This window comes from Lethenteron reissneri, chromosome 9, assembly GCF_015708825.2.
Source record: "Lethenteron reissneri isolate LAM-NWPU_2019-01 chromosome 9, ASM1570882v1, whole genome shotgun sequence".
NCBI lineage: Eukaryota > Metazoa > Chordata > Hyperoartia > Petromyzontiformes > Petromyzontidae > Lethenteron > Lethenteron reissneri.
Window position 1 is genome coordinate 12839264 of NC_083787.1, and position 22762 is coordinate 12862025.

General features: G+C 48.8%; 1 protein-coding gene across 1 annotated transcript; it reads left to right on the top strand.

Moving 5' to 3' along the window:
* The first annotated feature begins 871 nt into the window (after positions 1-871).
* Positions 872-22049, top strand: EDC4 (enhancer of mRNA decapping 4). Its single transcript, XM_061548291.1, has 25 exons — positions 872-1074; positions 2014-2197; positions 3367-3478; positions 4227-4326; positions 5554-5737; positions 6384-6546; positions 7402-7509; positions 7707-7816; positions 8388-8471; positions 8682-8777; positions 9477-9555; positions 10083-10254; positions 11750-11816; positions 12534-12634; positions 13373-13472; positions 16301-16496; positions 16955-17022; positions 17295-17403; positions 17523-18157; positions 18516-18623; positions 19756-19938; positions 20066-20099; positions 20443-20623; positions 21477-21632; positions 21877-22049. Exons 1-25 carry the CDS (start codon positions 987-989, stop codon positions 22032-22034), a joined length of 3576 nt encoding a protein of 1191 aa, XP_061404275.1. The 5' UTR covers positions 872-986; the 3' UTR covers positions 22035-22049.
* Positions 22050-22762: the final 713 nt, after the last annotated feature.

Below are 22762 nucleotides of genomic sequence, written 5' to 3' on the forward strand. Positions count from 1 at the left end.
GGTATGGATCTGCCTCCCGTTGTATCTGTACCAGATGGAAATTCCTCCGGTACAGCCATCGAAAGCTTCTCGAACTACGTGGTCAAATATGGTGTTAAATAATGTGGGAGCCAGAGGACATCCCTGTCGTACCCCAAGGTGAACAGAGAATGGCTCCGACTCCTGGCCACATAGCTTTACCTGGGCCTGCCCATCATAACGAAGGCCCTTAATGATCGTGAGCAGAGTCAGGGACTCCGAAAGCACGAAGAACTGGCCACAGCCCCGGGCTGTTGATGGTATCATAGACCTTGACCAGGTCAATAAAACCATCAATGCTGGGCCTTATACAGACGTCGTAAGCGTGTGTCGCAAATTGGACCGCCGTAAACCGGCTGTAATGTGTCCCAAACATTAAGTCGACTTTTTACTGACATTTAATAACGCTTCAAATCAAGACTTAATTAAATAGTAATGTTTCACATGTTATGCGCTCAAAAATAGTAATTTTGTCATTTTTCGTACACTTTACACTCCTATAGTTTTTTTCGTTGTAACATGACCTGCACCTACTGGACATCTGTAACAAAAAGAGCTTCAAAGCTCATCGAATTTCTCCGAGATAAATTTAAAAGATATCCAAGTTCTCTCACTGCGGTGACGTCACGTCCACAAGCGTTTCGCATGACGCAATGGAGCGCGCTCGAGGACATGACGTCACGCACTCAGCTCTTCGCGTGACGTCACGGGGTCCGCGCGCGCTGCATCGCATTCCAGGGCTCGCGCGTGCGCGTGCGCCCTGCTCCCTCGCGACCAATCGCGCGCGCTCTTACTCAGCGCAGGGTCGGTTGCCCCTCCCCCCAATCCCGCTCTCGGCCAATCGCGTGGCGCGTTGCTGGTGTCTCGAGACTCGCGCAGAGGCGTCGGTAGAGGAGGCAGCGGAGCTCACGAAGCGGGGAGACGCAGAGGCCGAGGAGGAGGCGGCGGCGGCGGCCCACGGGGGGACGATGGCCACGCGCGGCGGAGTGAACGCGAGCGACGCGACGCAGCAGCTGCGCGACCTCCTCAAGCTCGACCGCCAGCCCGAGCAGCGCGGTGAGTGGCGGCGGCTGCGGTGACAGCCGGGCGGGCGGGCCGCCATGCCCGGCGCTAGGCCTTCCCCGAGGGATGTGGCGGCTCGTCCCTGCCGTGGTGTTGAGGCGCGCGAGGTTTTAAATAGCGAGGCGCTTCGTGTGCGCTCGGCGTGATGCATCACTCGCGCCCAGTCGCAACTCGTCGGTGTGGACGTTTGTTGAAATTCTTTCTTACCGTACGTTGCCAACCGCGCTCATCGGAGGTGGTGGGGGCGGGTGAAGGACAAGAAACTAAACACGGCGAGCGGTTTTAAAGGAATTCGTTTTCGATCTGAATGATTTACAAGTGCACGGCTCCAGTGGCTTCCTAACATCGGAAGGAGGAGCGTTCCAGACGTCCCGTGTCTACCACGAACACGTTCATCTGCTCCGGTGCAACCCATGCGGTCGTCAATATGCACTGTTCGTACGCACGGCGTGTTGTAACGCTGTTCATCCTTATTGTTGATGTGTGCATGTGTCAATGGGCACTGTGCACGTGCATCGTCTGTGGGTATTGCCGTCGATACGATTTGATGACCGTCCATGCCCCTCCTGCTGGCCGCGATCTCTTTACGAGACGACTCGCCTCTCACTTCTCATTTCGTCGGCAAGATGAGCCGCCGAATTCTCCCCCGCCTCTGCACCTTTCACCTGCTTATCGCGTCAAAGTGTAACCACCCACTGCGATGTTACAATGGAGTTGATCGTTGGGTAATTTCTCATACATTTGGTCGTCTCGCTTCATCTGTTCGTGTGTGCTGTTGGTGTATACTTCTGCTGATCTCTGGTTCGTGTGTGTGTCCCCTTGACCAGCAGCCTCTCATTAGCATTGTGCCGACTTGTTGATGCGTACCACCGATTCACCGTCTGACCCCGCAACAATTAAGCGCGCGTTTACTTTCACCAAATTTTTTTACAGATCCGCCAATGAACGCGGCTGACCCTGCCGTAGTCTCCTACAATGGGCAGTTGAATGGGATGGCAGCGACAGCCATGAGCGAGGGTGCCGGGGCGGAACCTGCGTGCGCCACGTCTGGAGGCGCAGTGGACGCGGCTGTGGTCTTACCGGGCCCCGCTCCGCACCTCGTCGACTCGCAGCAGATGTAAGTTCTCGTCTTTCTCTCGTTGTCCACGGATTCTCTATCGTCGTTCCTCTCTGTTTATCCAAGCAGGTATTATCACCCTGCTCAATTGAAGAAATGCGATGTGTGTGTGTGTTTCTATGTTACCTTTTACAACGTTGCCATTGCTGTTTGTTGCTGAGCACTTTAAATGTTGGGGGTCTGCGTGCTAGGCAACTGTAAGCAAGGTCCGGGCATTACTCGTGTTTTGTGGGCACACACGATGACGATGTTACACCAAACCATTCGGAAAAAAATCTGTTGCCAAACGATTTAAGGGGAAGTAACTTGTAAGAAGATTTTACAACACCTCTGCAACTATCGTTAATTGTAAGTGAATATTGATAGTCACTGTAATCAGTGCAGTTTATTCACAAGTGCACTTTCAGTGAGCCCATTTCATTTGATTCACTTGATTGCTAGCCAGTGTAGCTGTTGGTGTTGCACATTGTGTGCCGCATATACTGCCCTGGCTGTTTTGGTTGCTTATAAAGTTTTGCTTCTGACCTTTTCATTTGAAATGGTTGTGCATGAGTCTTTACAACTTCAGTAATGAGTGTTATGAGAAGATAAATTAGAGAATAAATGCAGACCGTGGTGCAAAAATGTCATTGATACAGCGCCATGCGGCACTTTTTGACTATCATGAATTAGTAACCGTTTCATAATATTCCGCAAGGGGTAGAAATCTGCCATATAACTGAGTTTATGCTCGTAAATGCAAACATTTAAAACTATTTTTATTTAAATTGTTATGGTCTGGAGGTTTATTGTTTTTTTCCCCTGTGGAACAGTCAGCCTACGTTGCTCTAAAGTTTGTGCGGAGCACTTTAAATATACAATCATTCATGAATAATGAATGATTCGCCTACCGTGGAACGTGACACGAAAATAAATATATTCGAAAGTTTATTTCTCGAGTAAAGCCCATTGAGCTAAGAAGCTCCTTTTCAAGGGCGACTTGGACGGCAGACAACATATGTATGTTGAACTTCTTTCGCACCATACGTAGCCTACTGTGCTCATCGCACTTTGCCCATATTAATGGACAACACCGGCTCCCTGTATTAAATATGCTTTATTGTGCCATGTGATTAGGCGAGTGTGCAAGGCATGTGTCGATGGTGGGCACGACTTCTGTGTGTGTGTAGCACCCTGACAGGGGACGACAAGGCGGGTGCGGTGCCGGTGAATGCGTGTGACGTCGTGGTGATTTCCAGCGATGCCTCAAGCCTCTCCAGTCCATCCTCTGGCAGCAACCAGGTGTGGGCTCCCTGCTGTCTAAAGTGATGTCCCTCATTTAACCACGAAAGCCTCAGTGATGTCAAAAATCAACCGGTGCGGTCATATGTCATGGTCTTGAGATCCTGGGATCCATCTCACTCGAGATAATTTCTCCTCAGTGTTCATCCTCTTGGGCTTGTTCGTTCCTCTGGCTGTCGTTCTGTCATCAGTGTCATCCATCAGCAGTATACCTGCCCAGCCACACTTACGTTTCTTCACGGTCTTTATGACATCACTCTGATTTAAGATTGCTCTCTGGTCTGTGTGGTCTTTCTGTTTCTCAGCGTTAATCCCAGCATGCATCTGTCTGCTTGTCTGGGAACTTTTTTAGATTTTGTTGCATTTTAGTTGCCACTCCACATTCTAATCCTTTTTTTTTAAAGAGGTTATCTACACTGAGTTAACACTTCTTTAGGCACCTTGCTGGCTTACTTTATGCTATGAATTTCAATTCCAATAAAAATGTCTCCAGCTGTCACTCACCTGGATGTATTCAGTGTGCTTTGGTCCTTTTGCAGACCAACTACTTTGCTGTTCTCTGGAGTCCATGTTGCTGTTAAATATCATTGATTGCATTAGGGGTTCAATCGCTTCAATTGTCATTACTGTTCGGAACGATGGCAAAGTTTAAATGTCTTGTTATTATTAAAATAATAACCTATAATTGAAATTGCGTGCTCAATGCTACATGTGGTGATGACTTATGTGGGTGTGGCTGTTTGGCCAGGTCAAGATTCAGCCAGTGACGCGCTATGACTGGGAGCATCGCTATTACCCTGGCAACATGATTGCTGTTTCCTCCACCTACCTCGCTTACATCATCCCCAGTGAGTCACAACACCCTTTTTACTCGGTAAACAATATATATTTTTTTATAAACACATGCATTGATGCATTCTACGAATTTAATGTAAAAAACACAATTCATTACCAATCAGGAGAACAGGCTTGCATCACGGGTCACTTAAGCATTGTACTTAACACAATAGTAAGAAATATTTATTTTTACACATTTCATTGGCCAAATGTGGTGGCGTGGTAGCGAAGATGTGAACTCCCTTGCCTGGGATGCAGGGTTCGATCCCGACCATGACGCCTCTATATTAGTTTGCATGCTCTCCCTGTGGTTGAATTATTTTTTTCTCTCTGGGTATTCCCGAAAAAGAGCTATATAGCTTACCTGATGAAATTAAAATAGTTCAGTTTATGGAAGTGATTTTTCTTCAGCAGCATTAGTTAAATACGAGTGACTTATGGACCGGCATTGGGTTAAGCAAGGCTTACTCTGCTGCTGCGACACTGAATGTTGGAACCAATCCGGAGTTTGCTTACGTTAAACCAATCCTGCAAAAAAAAACCACTCCCCGAAGGCTGTGTGGCCGATAGCTTGTGTACAATATCTTCATGTTGTTGGACAGATATGGGAAGGAGGGGATTTGTCTGCTTAATTATATTTGTTACTTATGGTCTCCACAACGGCACTAATGAATATTTTGAGTTTCTGAGAAAGTTGTGGTTGTGAAAGAACCACGCAGCTCATTCTGACATCAACCGTAATAATGAAATCTGAATAATTAAATATAGATACTCTACCAGTGGCTTGGACTTTTTTCACCAAAACTACACAGTTGTGGAGGAAGGTTGTCCGCTCATTTATTTTGCTCATCGCAAATGGAGGAATAGCAAAGCTACACTAACTCTCTCATATTCTTGGGTTTTTTCTTGATACAGCAAGCGTGCTGTGCCGGTTCCACCTGAAGACGGAAGCTTGTGTTGCCTCCGAAATGTCGTGATTTTTATTTTTATTTTACTTTTATTAATTATAATTTTTTACCTACGTGACTTTACCGAAAAAACCCAAGAATATGAATCCTTGCAGTCACGAAAGCTTCAAATCTAGAATTAACTTTCTCATGCTCTCTCGTTGGCTGGCAGACCTCAGCATTGACATTTAGCTCCTGAAACACATTTCTGCCATCACGCACAAGATTAAGATCGAATCACGATTGCGTTTGCTCTGTACGCCTCTGCACCGCGGTCGTGTTTTGGAGCAGAGCCCCAGGCGATGGTGCGGGTGCTGCACGCGCCCACGGCCGAGCGCACCCTCCTGAAGGGCTTCACGGGCGCCGTCACGGACCTCGCCTTCGCCCACCTGGGCTCCAGCCGCCTCGCGTGCGTGGACGAGGCCGGGAACCTCTTCGTGTGGCAGTTCTCACAGGACTCCTGCGGGAAGATCGCGTATCCTTGCTGGCACCGGCCTTGGAAATCGTTCACCTCTTAGTTTTCAATCTGTGTTTCAAAGTAAACACTACCTATTCACTAGGACCCTAAAATGACAGAGGATCCTTGCCTATATACATTTGGCAGTTCACCTGCATTGTTTAACCTACCCTGAGTATGCTTTTGACGACCCTGAGTGTGCTGACGAAACATTGAATGTTGAAACCGGTCCAAAGTTTGCTTGTGTTGAACCATTGCTGCTGAGATTATGTATTCCCAGAAGGGTCATACGGCTGATGGCATGTCAAATAAATACTTTTAATATTTATCTGGAGGGACAAATATGGGAAGGGGGTGTGTTTTCTGCTTAGTTATTTTGTTACTCAGGACATGTCGCTGTAATGGTATTGCATCAGTCAATTACATTGCTCGCTCGGTTCACGTACGTTTTCACAGCTGCTTGTGATCCAAATGCAGTTGTGTGGGTTTGGGCTGCACTCCCACGGGTATCTTCAGGAGCTTGACAATCATCGCTCACTACGCAGTCCAACCTGGAAAACCGGGCTTGTGCATATCGTCGCTCGCGCCACACTTTACGCTCGTTTTCATGTGTTGGGGTCGGCTCACCGCATCCCACTGGCGTTGTCCCTTAACTGGCTGTCAGAACGAAGCAGCTGTTACAGGCGATGCGGCCCGTGGGGACGCCACTGTCGGAGCTGCGCCGCATCCAGTGGTGTCCCTTCATCTACGGGAACAGCGATCGCGAGTCGGAGAGCGACAGCGAGGAGGACGTGGGAAAGATGCTCGCGCTCTTCCACCCCGACAGGGTGAGGCCTGCGCACTCTATCCGAAGTGTTGATGGCTCGGTTGTCTGCTGACGTCTTCGAATGAATGTTTCCGACTTGTCAATGTTCTGCTACCCTAGCGCATGCAAGGCAAGAACAAATTTGCTCATTGGGAGCCATTATAACTTTCTCAATGTTATGGTGATCACGATATTTTTTAAGCCTTTCCTATAAATTCAAGCAACGTGCTCTTTTATTGCAACTTTTGTCATGTTGTTTGTCGCTGAACGTTATGTGCCTGTGCTTAGCAATGGTGTTAAAAATATATTAAAATTTGGTGAACTTAACAGTTTTAACTAAGGTTTAACTAAGGTTGCCTTGTGACAAAGTTGCTTGTACAAAATGGGCTTCAAACACCTGTAGTGTGCTCATGTTTTGATGGAGCACTCCATTCATTGACCTTTCCCATATTTACAAGAATTTAAAATTGTACATTAGTATTGGTTGATGGGGAAAAAGGGATGGGGTTTGAGTGTTGGGGAGGGGAAGGGATGGCAAGGAAGGGTGATAATAGAGAAAGGGAGGGGCGAAGTTACAGAAGGGATAGTGGGAGGATGGTTAATGTTCTCAGGACAAGGACAGCAAGTCGTAGAGGGATATGCAATTAAAAAAATATGAGTCTTAATGTAGAAACGAAAAAGAATTAGCCTCTGTACTAGGAATAGCTTCGTCTCTCTGTGTTTTGTGGAAAACCGAGCTATTATTGCTCTTGCAAGATCAACAGTGATAAGAATGGACGTCTGCACCGTTTTGCATTGCAGACAGTCGATGTAATGCGAGCAAGAGTTTTGGTTGTTAACCGGAGTTGTTGTTGACAAAGAGTTTTTTTTTTCACAGGCAGAAGCGTGGGATCAGGACGTGATCGTTCCTACTTCTGGTCCTTTCAAACCGGTGGCCGTCACCGACATCAAAAATCGCATCACCACTGTGAGAGGGCACCAGGGGGTGAGTGAAAACATTTTCACCACAGCCGCACCAACCGAAAAGTTACACTCGCTTGTTCGGGGCGATCTGTGACATAAACCTGCTGCCCTGCGCTTTTTTGTCACGTGACCAGTCGTGATGTGGTTGGTGCTCTTGGTGAACACGGAGGTGACGGAAACCCCCCCCCCCCCTGCCCCCCCGTGGTTGTGTGTGGCCAGGCTGTGAATACGGGCGCCTTGTCTCCTGACGGAGCTATCTTGGCCACCGCCGGCCAAGATGGGCTGGTCAAGTTCTGGCAGATGTATGCAGAGTCTCAGGACACACCCAGGTGCACACAAGAACGCACGCCCCCCCCCCGCCTGCCATGTGCCCTTTCGCCCAGGGAGTTCCATTTCTCATTCGACCAGATATCAGTTGCCCGCCCTCATCGCATGGGTAAATTAGGGAGTGCAGCTCACTGATGTGTTTAAGGTATGAACCTAGTAGATCCCTCAGGTCCTCAGGCACTGGTCTCTTGGTTGTGCCAAAGGCCAGGACCAAAACTTATGAGGAGGCAGCCTTCAGCTGCAATGGTTCTCACCTTTAGAAGAGCTTGCATGAAGATTTCATGGCATCAGAATCAGTGAATGTTTTTAAACGAAATCTTAAAACATACCTTTTTAGATTGGCTTTTAATTAAGATGCTTTAATCATGCATTTTATAATACTTTTAGTTCATTATAATGTGATGTTATTTTATTTATTTATTTTATTGTTGTTTACATCGTGTCAGCCTCTTCATTTAGTTCTTTGCACGAGTTGTGTTATGTAAGTAAAGTTTGATCGATTGATGGCGTACATTGCCCGTGTGCGACGGGCGGTAGAGATTGTCGTGTTTCCCCGCTGTCTTTCCTGTACAGCTGTCTGCACAAGTGGGAGCCACACAATGGCATGCCCGTCTCGTGCCTGGTCTTTTGTGACAACTACAAGAAGAAAGAGGGAGGGTACGTCGTGGCGGCATTTCACTTCAACGTCTTTGCACATTCCATTCAGCGAGATCAAATAAAACGCAGCAGTGCCCCCAGTGCACTGTAGAGGTACTACTACTTGATAAGGCTAGACATGGTCGATGTAATGTGTTTAAAAGGATTCAGGAAGAGAGCCCGAGTTATTTCCATACACTCTTCTCTGATGATGATGCTTGTCATTTTTAGTGAACAGTACTGGCGGTTCGTCTTGACGGGCACCAATCAGAACCAGGAGCTGAAGGTCTGGTGCACCGTGACGTGGACGTGCCTGCAGACGCTGCGGTCAGTGACCTTCCTGACCCTAGCGTCCTTTCCCTGTCGTACGGAAACTGACGGTGCTAAGAGTTTGCGCTGTTTCTACAAAGCGCTCACAGCATTCCTTCTGTTCAATCGGATAATTTTCAATCCTCTAGAGCAGTTTCTCAAACGTTTGTGGCCCGCGGACCACTCGGCCATTGCAAACTTTTACGTGGACCACACAGCCCCCCTGCCCCTGGTGACAAGACGCATTTACTTTTCTATAAATACCAGTAATACAACATGATTTATATTACCGTAACATTAAAAAAAACATGTCAACGGCGCTATCAGATTTTTTTTTATATGGGGGACATTTAGATCTTAGGATCAGGGTAGTTTGCCTAACTTCATTTTTAAATTAAATATCATAAGTAAAACATGGATTAATATCCAAAACAAGAGGCGAATGCTGTGGGAGAGTAAACCCACAGCATTTACAATTCTCCAACACCCCGTTGTGCTGAACTAGTAATGAATGTTTTATGTGACAAACCTTACTAATTAGTAATGGCGGATTTAACGACACATTTATATTTAAGCGATTGAACCCAAAAAGCCTCTTATGGATGATATTGGTCGTGAAAGCCTAGTACGTGTTAAACAAATACTGATTTTTGCCGAATTGTTTCACCAAACGTAACTGGAAGTATAATGGTGATGCCTTGGATCTCTGTGTTGCAGATTCTCACCAGACTCGGCAATAAAACTGAGCCTTGATATCACCGCCCAGTATCTGGTTCTTTCAGACGTGCAGCGCAAGGTAAGTCCAACACGTGCACAAGCTTTATAACGATGTGGTAACTTTTATACAATGATGTGGGTTTTTTCCCATTTTAATAATATTTCCGTGGTGTGCAGTGTTGACCCTTTCCGTTCCGAGACGTCTGCAAGTTGCAGGGTGTGTCCCGTTCTCCGCTGAATCTCAGAACGCGCAAACAGTTCACGTCAGTCTTATTTAGAGAGGCGTAGCGCTGCTGTTTTCAAAGACATTGTACTCACTGCAGAGAACTGTAGCGACACGACCGCACTCTGTTAGCTGGCGCCAAACTGTGCCACACGCCCTCCCGCATGGCCTAGTGGGAGCCTCGGTACTACATCTTCTGACCTGAAGACGTTCCATTCTTCTCATTCTGTTCCAATAAATATACATACGTAATCGTTATCACGTACGTCCTTGGAATGGGAAAGGGTTAATGTGTTGTTTAGCACGTAAGTTTCCACTGCCACTAGTTATCTATGTGTGGTTATGATGAAGCAGTGTTATTTGCTGCTGTTGTTGTTGTGCAGGTGCTGTATGTACTCGAGCTGATCCAGAACAAGGATGGACACGCGTACTTCAGTTCGCTGGCTGAGTACCTGCTCACGCACCCCATGCTGAGCTTCGGCATCCGGGAAGTGACGCCGCATCGTGCCGGCCGGCAGAGCGAGCACCAGGAGGATGGGGAGGTGGACGCCGCTGGTGTGTGTGTGTGCACCGGTGTGTGTGTGTGCGTGCACCGGTGTGTGTGTGCGGAGTGGTAGTGTCGCGGTGAGCGCGCCTTTCTACGAATCTTGCGAACCGAATTCGATTCCCGCTCACGGCCAACACCAGTGATGGTTATCTGAACCGTTCCTGGATCGCCTCCCGTAGGTCGACTTAACCTCAAATTAGTACCTGGTGTGGAGTGTAAATATCGCCACTGGGGATGCCGTGCCGGCCTTCATAGGTGCTCGCTAACAGCACTTGCCCCAACAGTCTGTTAAAGCTGTTTGGGGGGAACTTGTATCGGGCCTTATCGTAAGGCACTTTACAACAATTCTAAAATTGTACATAAGATGATAGTGGTTAAAATAGAGAGTGGGTCATGAAAAGTGGTGGTGTGGTTATGGAGACATGATGGGGGGTAGGCCTGGTCGTACCCACAACCAGGTACTGGTGGCTATGCTACACGTCTGTAATGCAACGCCTTGGAGGCATTGAGGGTTGGTGGTTCACACACATTCATTAAACTCCCCCTCTCTCCATGGGCGTTGAGCTCACCATCTCCTGGCTTGCCCTGGCTTGTATGATGGCAAGTGGGTTCATTTCCATCTGTACGTGGATTGAGTGTTACCAACCCCCTCCCCTACACCTGTGGGTTTCTCCAGATACTCCCGTTTCCTTCCTCGTGTATAAACACTCATCAGTGGAGTTGGACAACAACCCAATATGGGACCACAGAGCTTGACAATTTGTGTTCGTGCCGATTCTGGCTTCCCACTCGTCCGTAGTTTATCGTGCATCTGAAGTCCTCTTTGGATCGTTCCTACTCGCAGAGAGCAAAGTTGTGCCCATTACAATCTCTAAATGACGATCCCTTGGAGCCTTCACAACTTAGACAGGACTGTAGCTATGAGAATTTTCGATCCCACTGAATTTTGGAGAGGCACCTGACTACAAAACAATGCTTCTTACTTGTTTGTAACGTGATTATCTTGCACACTTTTGTAGAGCGTCACGGGATGGTGCTGCACATATTTGTCTGGTTAGGCATGACGTCAGTAAGGTGCGGTTTGTCGTAAGCAGGTGTATAAGCATAATTCTACTCTGCTACTGAAAATTACAAATAGTGGTACGAGTGGGTTTCAGCGGTCAAAATTATTTACTTGTCCACCAGAGCCATCCTGAGTCGTATGACTTTCTCAGGATGGTCCTTCTACATGGGTTTTTTTGTTCTAAGATGTTTGCAGTCAATTAATCAGTCTTTAAAAATGTGGGAGGAAACTGGAGCACCCGGAGAAAACCCACGTGTGCAAAGGGGGCAACGCTCGATCTCTGTACAGATGGAAACAGATGGCAATTAGTACACTTGTTGTACAGCCTTCTCCTGGTGAGCATCTCCTCGATGGCCTCACCTGTGTGGTGATCCACGAACCTTGGTTGACCTGGACGATGTATAACTTGTGACCAAGCTGTGCTTTATATCCTCTGCCAGATGGTGTGGAAGATGAGGCAGAGGTCACTGGCGGCGTGCTCATTAAGATCAACTGTGTACACACAAGGTAACAGTCACAAAGTGTGAACTTATCGTCCTTAAGCAAAACCATTTACAGTCTTGGTGAATAACCTAATGTGGTGTTTTATTTATATTCTTTGGGTCTTTCGGTAAAGTCACGTAGATCGGTTGAACCTATCTACGTGACTTTACCGAAAGACCCAAGGAATATTAATTCCTGCAGTCACGAAAGCTTTAAGTCAAGATTTGGTATTTTATTGTTAACATTTAATTCTGAAGGTTAATGTCAGCCACAGTTGGCATGAGTGTGGACTGCGTGTCTTTTTCACGACCACATCTTTAGCAGATCGGTTGAGTTGGATGGATGGATTACCTTTTGTGGAGATTATATTCAGCTCATTGACCAACCTTAATTGGGGGTATGCTTAGTAGAACTCCAAGATGGATTCGCTGTGTGTGACTGTTAGAGCGAGGAGAGGTAGTGTCGCTCGCCACGCTACGAACACGGCGACCTGGGTTCGATTCCCACTCACGGTCAAACAGTGACGATTATCTCAACCAGTCTTTGGCCTTCCCTAAGTCGCCTCAAATGAGTACCTGGTGCGATGTGTAAACATCGCTATTTTGGAGACTAAGGCGGTCAGGCGTGGTGCTGTCCACCCACCCACTCGTGTGCCATGCTGGCCTTCATAGGTGCTCGCGAACAGCAATTGCCCCAACAGTCTGTTAAAGGCTACACGGGGGATGTTTGTCTTTGTGTCAGAGCCCTGGAGAACGTGCAGATTCTCTTCTGCCCTCCCTCCACGTCTGGAGCCGCTCCTCCGGCGCTCTCGGTCTCCAGCTCTGCTTCGCACGAAGACATGGGTAGGGCTTGCACCGTCCGTCATTTCGGCACTCGCTGTCAAGAGGTCATTGTGGTCAAAGAAAGCCGTTGATGCCACCACACTTCACCAGCGCTAGATCCTACAGCTGCTGCACGGAAAACCTGCAGCGACCTCCAACATCTGCCCTGATCTCTCATCATCTGCTCTTGTATAGACTCACACAGAGACGCATAGACTCGCATACACTCACACATAGAGCCATAGACTTGCACACAGATCCATAGACTCACAGAGAGGCATAGAATCACAGAGAGCTATAGACTCACACGGAGACCCATCGATCTGCCCTAACAAGTCTCCCACCATCTGCCCTTTGGCCTTCTCTTCCCCTAGGTCGCTGGACTCGTAGAGACTGTTCCAGTTCCTGTCTCAGAAATCGGTCCTTCCATCCTGATAGATCATATCTACAAAACTCCCCGGCCACGTTCTCTTCCAGCCTCGTGCATTGTTGACTGTCTTGCCATGAAATCCCAGAAAACTGTCTCTCTAGACACCTCTACTCAAACGTCTTTCCAACTGCTTGGGCATTACACAGCAAACAAGAGTGAGGGCCGAGCTTGACTTTTACCGAGCCATTTGTGGTTAACGTCGGCAATGTGTCTTCTGAGCTGCCCGTAACAATGTGAGGGACGCAAGGGCGACCGGCTGAGATTTTGTCCATTCCGTGAGTGCTTGGGATTTTTTGCAAATGCAACGTCTTCCCCCGTGGCTGCTCCAGTTCTGCGGGACCGGCTCTCGGACATCAGCTCTGACGTTCCCATCGAAGAGAGCAGCTCCCAGTCATCCGACTTCCAGCGCACATTTGATGACAACCGCAGGTAAAATATGCGAATATAACGCCGACGACAACAACAGCACCACTGAATTGCAGCTTGAAAATAGCAAGCGTTTTCTGTTCTCTGATTTTGTTATATGATCTGGTACAGTTTTTGAGAAAAACTATTTTGCTCGTCTGACGTAACGTTATTGTGCTTGTGGCTTCGTTACTTTCACCATTATCTTCGGCTGTTCAGAATCATAATTGTAATTTATCCTGGAGGAATCCGATGAGCTATGAAGCTCTTTTTCGCAGATGTCCTGTAGGGGCGGGTCAGCAAGTTACAATAACAAGCGATACAAAAAACTATAGGAGTGCAAAATAGAGAAAAGGTATGAAAATCATTACATTTAATTGAATATAAATAAAGTCTATGCAGTAAAACCTCGTTATTTTGCTATTTGATCAATCGTAATTGGGATAATTCGGAACAGAATATTTACAGTATTAGTAATTCGCCATGAGCCGTATTGCCGTACCGAATGGTCTAATTTCGGCATGCACGTCGTGCGACGCCACGCACCACGACCAAAACAATGACTCGGTCTAGTGGCGGCGCGTGTGGTGAGCGTGGTTAGCGTGGTGAGCGTGGTGAGCGTTAGTGCAGACCTGTTGTTGCTTGGGACTTTACCTTGTATATGCACTCTGTGCAAGCCAACCCTCTCAGAAATGTCGTCTACACCTAAATCAAGAAGTAATAGAAAGATAATGAAGTATAAACCCCTTAGTCTTGGAGACAAATCCCTTAATTTTCGCCTGCAGTGCTGGTTACTGATGGTGTTACTTTTTTGGGAGAATAATTTTTGGAAAACAAATTAGGATTTTTTTTTATTGAGGCAGGAGAGGCACTGGGGGGTTCCATTGTACATAATTCAGAATATTGGATAATTCGGCAAGGCCAGAGCCCCATATGTGTCGAATTAACAAGGGTTTACTAAGCTTATGTCTTTCTCCCGCACCTCAGATTAGCATGGTTGGCTGCATACAGTGCGAAAGAAGTTAAACATACATTCCTTTCGATTTTTGTAATTGTAAAACATCCATCCTTTGCGGTCCATTAGCAGTCATTTCAGCCAAGAAGCTCTCTTTCAATGACGACCCGGCCACAACGGATGAGCACGTTACATGGGAAGGGAGGGCTTAGAGAGGACTGCATCGCACGGCTGATAACAACGGTAGCCAGCATGTTACATGGGAAGGGAGGGTTTACAAAGATAGCATCAGACAAAAGCAGGGACATTTTATAAACATGACTAAGAAAATTAACAATAATAATAAATAACCAGAACTATGTACAATGGATATCCAGCGAGCGATTCAAATGTAACATTATGCATGACACAAGTGAGAGGAGCTCTCAGGTGGCGTTTATAACGGCACAAATTAACATTTGCATCTCCTATTTTGAATTAAGTTGTTACAAAAGTGGCGTTTATAAAGCTGCAGTCACAAATGTCTTCGCTGATGGCATTTGCAAGTGTGGCAGTAGTAGTCCTCAAGCAATGCCCTCAGCAAATTTACTGTTATTGTCATTTCCACGTGTTTGTTTTCTTGCATCGCCAGCTATATTGTGCATCTTTATTCACCTCATTGTACCGTGCATTTGCGTTCATGATAACTCGCTGATGTCGACTTAGGCCTCGGCAAGGTAAGGTAAAAGGTAAAAACAACGAGCCTACCTTTACCCTAACTTTTACCCTCACCCCATACAAATAACCCGATTACAGGGTGATTACTGGGGTACTACTACACATGAACAAGGTTTATAACGGTACATGCTAGGTAGAGCGCTTTATTCATATAGAATACTCTCGATTCCAATTCTAAATGGAGGCCATCAAATACTTCCAATGATTGCTTAGCCAGAATCCATCTTCTCAGTTGAAATTGTCTCTGTTTGTATATGTGGATAGCCTCATGAACGAATCTCTCATGGTAGCCAGATGGCTTGCAGAGAACCTCTGTCTTGGAGAAGTCAATGTCATGTGAGGCTATCCACATATACAAACACAGAGACAATTTCAACCGAGAAGATGGATTCTGGCTTAGCAATCATTGGAAGGATTTGATAAAACCGTTTCGGGTCTTAATTGATTGTGTTCACGCTTACGGTGACTTTCAGACCGCATTCCATTCTCTTCCTCTCCCCCCTCCTCTTTTCCGAACATAGATGGACTCGTCCATCTGGCCAACTGCCAAATCGCTGTCTGTGGTGCTGACGTTAGGAAAACTGCCACTTTTTTCAAATTTTCTTGCTGTGGATTTCACACCTGATGATGATTGCTTGTGTTGCAGTCGAAACGTCGTGATATTTTTTATTGTTTTATATTTTTATTATTTTATTTTTTCCCTTCTACGTGACTTTACCGAAAGAACCAAGAATATGAATCCCAGCAGTCACGAAAGCTTTAAATTTAATACAGGAGGTGTTAACCTGTGCAGACACGATGTATGGACACCTATTGTAAGGGATCCAGTATTACAGCCATATTTGTGATTTGTAACTTTGATAGTTCTTGTGTTGCCTTGGTATGGTCTGGGACTGTTTTTGTTGTTGTTTTGCTCCCTTGCCCAAAGCTTGCATTGGGTGTTGACAAATCAGCAAAAATTGATGTACTTATGCAATTTGTATTTATATACATATTTATTTACCATGACTTGCTTACCTTTTCTCTATTTTACACTCCTATCGTTTGTTGTATTGTTTGTCGTTGTAACTTTTGCTGACCCGCCCTCAACTGGACAGCTGTAAAAAAGAGCTTAACAGCTCAGCGGATTCCTCCGGGATGAATACACAATCTTGATTCCGTCGATGGCTCGTGGGTACAGGGAGGACATCCTGGGAAGGGTAGACCTGGGTGGGGGCGCTGCCCTGCTGAGTCCCGGACTCGGAGGCAGCGCGGGAGAGCTCGCCCGCCCCGAGGACTTCATGTCTCCGCTCACGCCGGCGGGGGCCCTGCCCGACGACGCCAAGCTGCAGCTCAAGACCCCCGACGACTTCATGAGCAGCTTGGTCCCCAAGCAGGTGCTGCCCTGGTTCACAATAACCACCAGCGAGCCACTGCCGACTCTCTCTGGCTGTGTTGTTTATAGATTAGTTGGCTGTAGTGTGCCTCTGTGGCTACGTCTACTCGCGTAACATTGATATACCTGCTTATTTAAATTATGAATTCCCTTGTGTATCTGGTGCTCCGTGTGAAAGCCACATCCAAAAGCATTTGTGAAATAAATAGATTAGTTTGGTAAAAAGCACAAAGCCAGCTCAAGAGTGCCAAACCACATGTAAATGAGTTTTACTCCTGTGATGATGGTAACATTACAAAATTAAAATCTATTAAAAAAAATACTTGTGGCATAACAAACATGAGATCAACCAAAAAATTAAGACTCTACTGGGTTTACCAAGCATGTTTTAGAAAGATGATGGGTAGATCTGAATGTTTTTTTTTTACAATTCCAACAAACGCACTCCTTGTGTTACAGCTGGGGCTTGGCTCTCCAACGGGCAGTGGCAGTTCTCTGACTGCAGTGACGGTGATTGGAAGCAATGTGTGAGTAGTGCCTGTGTGCAGCTCTCACTTGTGACACACATTTTGTCTAACCGACTTCACGGCACTGGCTGTAGGAGGCGGCTTGGTATTTGTCATTTCTTGTGACACGCTGTATCGAAAGTGCTCACAGTCTAAAGTAACGACAACTTTGGCGGAGTTTAACACGTAGGCTTTCGCGACCAATATTATTCACAATAAAGGTTTTTTGAGGTTAGAGACGCGGTGCATCGCTCGGCACGTGGTCGGCTGACGTCATCATCCTTGTCTTGCAGCCTTTCTCAGAGCCCCCTCATGTCACCGGTGAGCAGCATGACGCTCACCCCTGGCAGCAGCCTGCACAGCTCCCTCAGCATGCCTCCGGGGGGGGGCCCACACTGCGGGGTGAGTGACGCCCCCGTGGCTTTCTTGTTTTCCCGCGCACCGTCGGCCTCGTCCACGCGATGACAGCGCGTGATGATCGCGCTGGCGCGCCGTGTGCCTCTTCCCCCCCCCCCTCGCAGGCCTCTCCCCTCGCCATGGCCGACTTGACTAACGCGTCTCCTCCGCGAGAGCTCCGCTCGCCCGACGTCATCTCCTCGGCCTCGTCCAATTCCACCCTGCCCCAGGTCATCCCCGAGGTGGCGTCCGAAGCTGTGCAGAGGGGCATGCGGGACTCGGCCGAGCCGGGCGCCCGCCTGGGCTCCCCGCCTGAGCAGAGCGGCCTTCTTGGGCAGGGGGGCAGCCGTCCTCGGTCCCCCGACGCCCCTAGCAGGGGGTCGTTTGGCTCCATGGAAGTACCCCCGTTGGATGCCGGACCTCGCCTGGTCTCCCCACTCGGGCAGAGCAGCTTGGGGACCGTCGCCGGCCAGCGTCAGATGCCCGACAACGTGCTCAGGGGCACCTACAGCCTCGGTCGGCATTCTCCGTCTGAGGCAGGGGGGCACCTCGCTCCCTTGGCCAGGCAGGCCGCCCCGGGCCAGGTGGTCGGGCCGCAGCGGGCAGCCGAGAAGGAGGATCCTCCGCGGCAGCTCTACGGGCAGCAGCAGCAGCAGGAGCAGCAGCAGCAGCAGCAGCAGCAGGACGCCGCGTCCACCAGCCCCGCGTGGCCGGCGGCTCCTGACCTCACGCGAGAGACCCGGGGTGGAGTCAAAGTCAGGCAAGTCGGCACCACACCATCGGAAGGCTCCAGAGTTCAAACGGCCATTTGGCAGGAACTCCCCAGATCCAAGTCCTCTTCCCTCCTACCTCCCAAACGACACGTACGAACATTCAACAAATATCGCATCCTTCCCCACCACCGCCGGTCAAAGTCAAAAGTTGTCATAATGAGTGCAGCGAGCGTTGCGCGTTGCACGGTGTAACTGGGGAAAATAAGATGCGAACCATTCCTCGTCGGTGTGACGCCCGCCCGCTGGCCCGGCTGCGGTGGCTTTCGGGGCCGCGCTAGAGCTGGCGGATCGTTCGCGGAGGAAACAGGTCGGCTCCACGGCCATTTGTGCTTTTTGTCGCTTCAGCTCGGACGAGGACTTGGCGATGCGCCGGCAGCGAGCGTCGCCATCGCGCGAGCGCCAGCACCTCACGGCGGAGCAGCAGGAGAGTCAGGACGCGAGCTCGGAGCACAGGTGCCTCCGCGCAGACGCCCCGCCAGCAGCCGCGTGTCGCACTGCCGTTTTAATAACGCTTTATTATTCACCGTGCGGGCCAGTCGGTTATTATAATTTATAATAGTTGACTTGTTTATCCAGGAGAACCACGCTGAGTCGTAGGACTCTCTTTTTTCAGCAGGTTTCTGCTACCTGGGTATTTTATTTTCCGAAGTTTTCAGCCAATTTAGTGATGAGTCTTTACCGTGGCACGTGAGGGTGCAACGCTCTATCCCCACATTTTGTATATTTTATGCCTATATATTTGTAGCGTGGATTTTTCTCCGGGTCCTCTGGATTTTCCTTCCACATTTAGAATCAACATGCATTTAGGGTATTTGGCCGCTGTAAATTTCTACATGATGAGCCACTTCGTTGAGCTGTCATTTGTGGCAAGGTCGCTTCTGAAAAAGAGCTACACAGCTCAGTGGGCCTTAGCTGGTAAAATAAACAAATGTTGCTTTTTCTTTTGGTTAGCACTGTGCTACACGCTTACCGGTCACTTTTCACTCCAGCCTGACCAAAGTGCTGCATAGCTTGCAGTACTTGCTGCTGCAGGTCTAACATATGTTCAGTATGTGGTGTTTTCTTGTAACATATATTTGTTTAATGTATGGCAGCCCCTGTGAGAATCCTCGATATTCGTGCTGTGATGCCTGGACACGGTAGTAAACTCGTGCTGCGCCAAACGCACTGGTACTGAGAGCTCTCGTCATCCCGCCGTGCGGCGAGGACACAAAGGGCCTGGTGTCTACGGTAGAAGGTCAACATCGCTAAACATGATGCACTGCCTGCACCAAGACCTGATGTGGGCAGTGATGAGAAGGAAACTGGCACTGTTTAGACACACATGTAGGATGGATAACAACAGGAAATTCAAAGTTTGTTGCTAGGAAAAATGGAAGGAACCGGAAAGTCGAGGAAGACCTAACAGAATGGCTTGAGGACAAGAGATTTGTGCCAGGAAGATGTGCCACTGCTTGAGCATGATGGCACAAGGCAGAGGAAAGTGGAAACAAATGACAACATGTGCAGTGGACACCTGTGGGCCATCTGCCCATGGATCGTGATGATGATGACAAAACAAAGTCTTTCCTCTCCCCGTCATCAGTGATCAGGATGAGGAGGTTGCCTTCCTGTCATCGCCTGCGGGCGTTGTGGCCGGCGCGGGGGCGGCCGTCATTGCGGGACCGCACCGGGGGCCTCCGTCTCAGCCGGGCTTCCGCGACCAGAAAGGCCGCGTGTCCCCTCGCCTGTCTCCAAAGTCGCGACGCAGGGCCACCCGCGAAGACAGGTGCCACCCCAGCTCCTTGAGCAGCGCGACCAAGCGGAGCCACGCACCAGAGAAACACATTCACTTGAATAGGACGATGGTCTCCATCTAAAAGTGTGTGCTTTGTGTTTCTTTTTGTACTTTGCAGTGAAAGAGCATCTCATCCATCAGCTTCGGACCAGGTGGGAGCATACATCTCATCGTTTGTTAAGTCGCTGATCGCCTCTTGGCACTGACGCATTGAAGGGTGCGTGCATTCAGTACTCGGGATTAGTCGTTGAGAATCTGCATCTTATCCTGGAGGAATCCGATGAGCTATGAAGCTCTTTTTTACAGATGTCCATAGTGGGGGCAGGTTAGAAAGTTGCAATAATAAACAATACAAAAAGCGAGGGCAAATTCAGGGGAGAGCGGCCTCCTCTAGGTGCCGGTAGCACCGTTGACGCTCGGAGGCTGCATTACAAATGCTTTTTTTTCCGAACGCCCATGGGTGTAATTTGTCCCCGCCGTGTCTGGTGAGTCCAGGCGAGGGAGGATGGGCAGGCGGCCATGCTGGCGTGCTTCACGACGCTGCAGACCAAGCTGGCGGCCATCTGGAGCCGGCAGGAGGAGATGGTTCGCGGGATGGAGGCGCGAGGGGAGGCGCTGAACAACGCCCTCTTGAGCCGCATGGAGGCCTCGCTGGCCAAGTCTCGAGAGCAGGACCGTATCCTGCGTCGGGGTGCTGCCACGTCACGTCCGCTTCAAGCGCACACCGTTCATTTAGTCCTCAGACAATGAACGCGCGTAGCCATGCCTCGAGCGTCGATTCATTCTCGCCTGCGTTTGCTTCATCAGGGTGACGGGGACCGATGGTCGTGATTCTAATTCTCATGTACGGGTGTTGGGTCGATTGCTAGTTTTTTATGAGCTGGGAGTTGACCCATTTGTTGAAGTGACCCAAGTTTATACAGGAGTTTGGGAAAAGAGGCCAGCAGTTGATGGGAATAAGCAGAAAGAGACATTTTTTACCTGCAGTGTGGTGGTTGAGTGGGTGGGTGGACGAGTGGGTGAGTGAGTGGTTTGGAGAGTGTGACTCGCGTTTAGAGAATATTGCGCTTTGAACCCGATGACCCCATTCTATTCTTGCTCACGACCAATAGCAGGGGCAAATATTTGAACCCATCCCGAGCCTCTCTTCGGTCGACTCGGCCTCATATAAGTACCTGGTCTGATGTGTAAATGTCGCTACTGGGGAGACAAAGTCAACCGGGCGTGGTGTTGGCCACCCACCTCCTCCTGTGCCCAGCCGGTCTTCATAGTTGCTCACTAACAGCACTTTCCTCAACAGTCTGTTAAGGCTATATACTCAATGGACATTTCTAAATGTGGAGGGTAAACCCGGAGGATCCGGATAAAAATCCACGCGACCACCGAGAGATAGAACACGCAAACTCCAAATGTACATTAGGGGTCGGCATCGAATCCACAACCTCTTGCTTACCAGGCGAGGGAGTGAATTGTCGTGCGGAGGCAGGACGTCCCTGCTGGAGAAGTTGCTCCCTTGACGTGTGACCCAGAGGCCTGGTTCACCACGAAGCTGCAGCAGCACGAGGACCGCGAGCGAGCGCTGCAGCAGCAGCTGCAGCACAACCTGACGCAGGCCATGTCCGGCGTGGTGGCAGCCCGCCTCGATAAGGGCATGCGTGACGAAGTCAAGAAGCTCTTCCCCCAGGGTGAGCGTCATTCGTCCGCTCGCACGACCTCACGCGCGACTCTTTCCCGCGCTGCCTCGGCACGGCCACGTCTCTGGGCGATGACTGTTCCTGGGCTCTGGGAGCCTGTTGAAGCCAAAACCAGGGTCTGGTATCGCGTCACGTGTTATTTACGCCCTCGCTGTTGAATGCTCGCTTGGACTTTTTTTAAGGTGTGGGGTTGAGGGATGTGCGATTGGTGAGTAAAAATGCCCCTTTATCTCAGCGATCGCAAAAGCGGTGGAGCCGTTGGCAGCGCAGCTGACGAGCACGATGGCAGCCAAGCTGACGGCAGCAGAGGTCTCCACGAGAGATGGCATCGCCAAGATGGTCAAGGCCAAGGTGTGTACCTCCTCCATCCTGATGGGCGCTCTGGTACAATAAAAGCAGACTGCGACGGAATCGCCGATCTTGCTGATGTTAGCTCAGCGAATAACGGGGGCATGTCACACAACTACTTTATCAAAGTATTGCTTGCCAATGAATCGATTGCCAATTATTTAAATTGCCAGTGATTCTATTGCCCATGAATTGTAGTGAATCGACCGTTTCAAGATGGCTGTCCAAACAACTTTGAATTGAGTGCCGGATCGACTGAGCTGAATCAATACAAATTCACCTTGATTCATGATCCACAGTACCATATCTTGGCAAACACCACACCTACTTTCATACATGGGCAAATCTCTCATCAGTGATGTTGTCAGGTGTGTGATATTGTATTATAGCGCCAGCGGGTGCACTCACGGTTAAGGGATACAGGAGGGGTGGCTGTACAAGCACCACGGTGACTTAAACATGAATCTTTTTTCAGTGAATTTATTGATTTTATTCGTTTACGTGGGAGAGAAATATTCGTCCCTGAGCGGTTTTACGAGTGGCCGTGGCGTTACCGCAGTGAAAAAACAGGAAGTTACACCAGCGAATAAATCATAACCTATATTTAACTTTTTTCGCACCGTACGTAGCCAACCGTGCTCATCGGAGCTGCGGACACAGTAGCAGACACTTTCGAGGAGAACAACATTTGGCCCCTGCACTACTCAAGTAACACTGGCAGCTAACACAGATATAGCACAAACTCGCATGTCGGCATCTGAGAGAACTTCGAT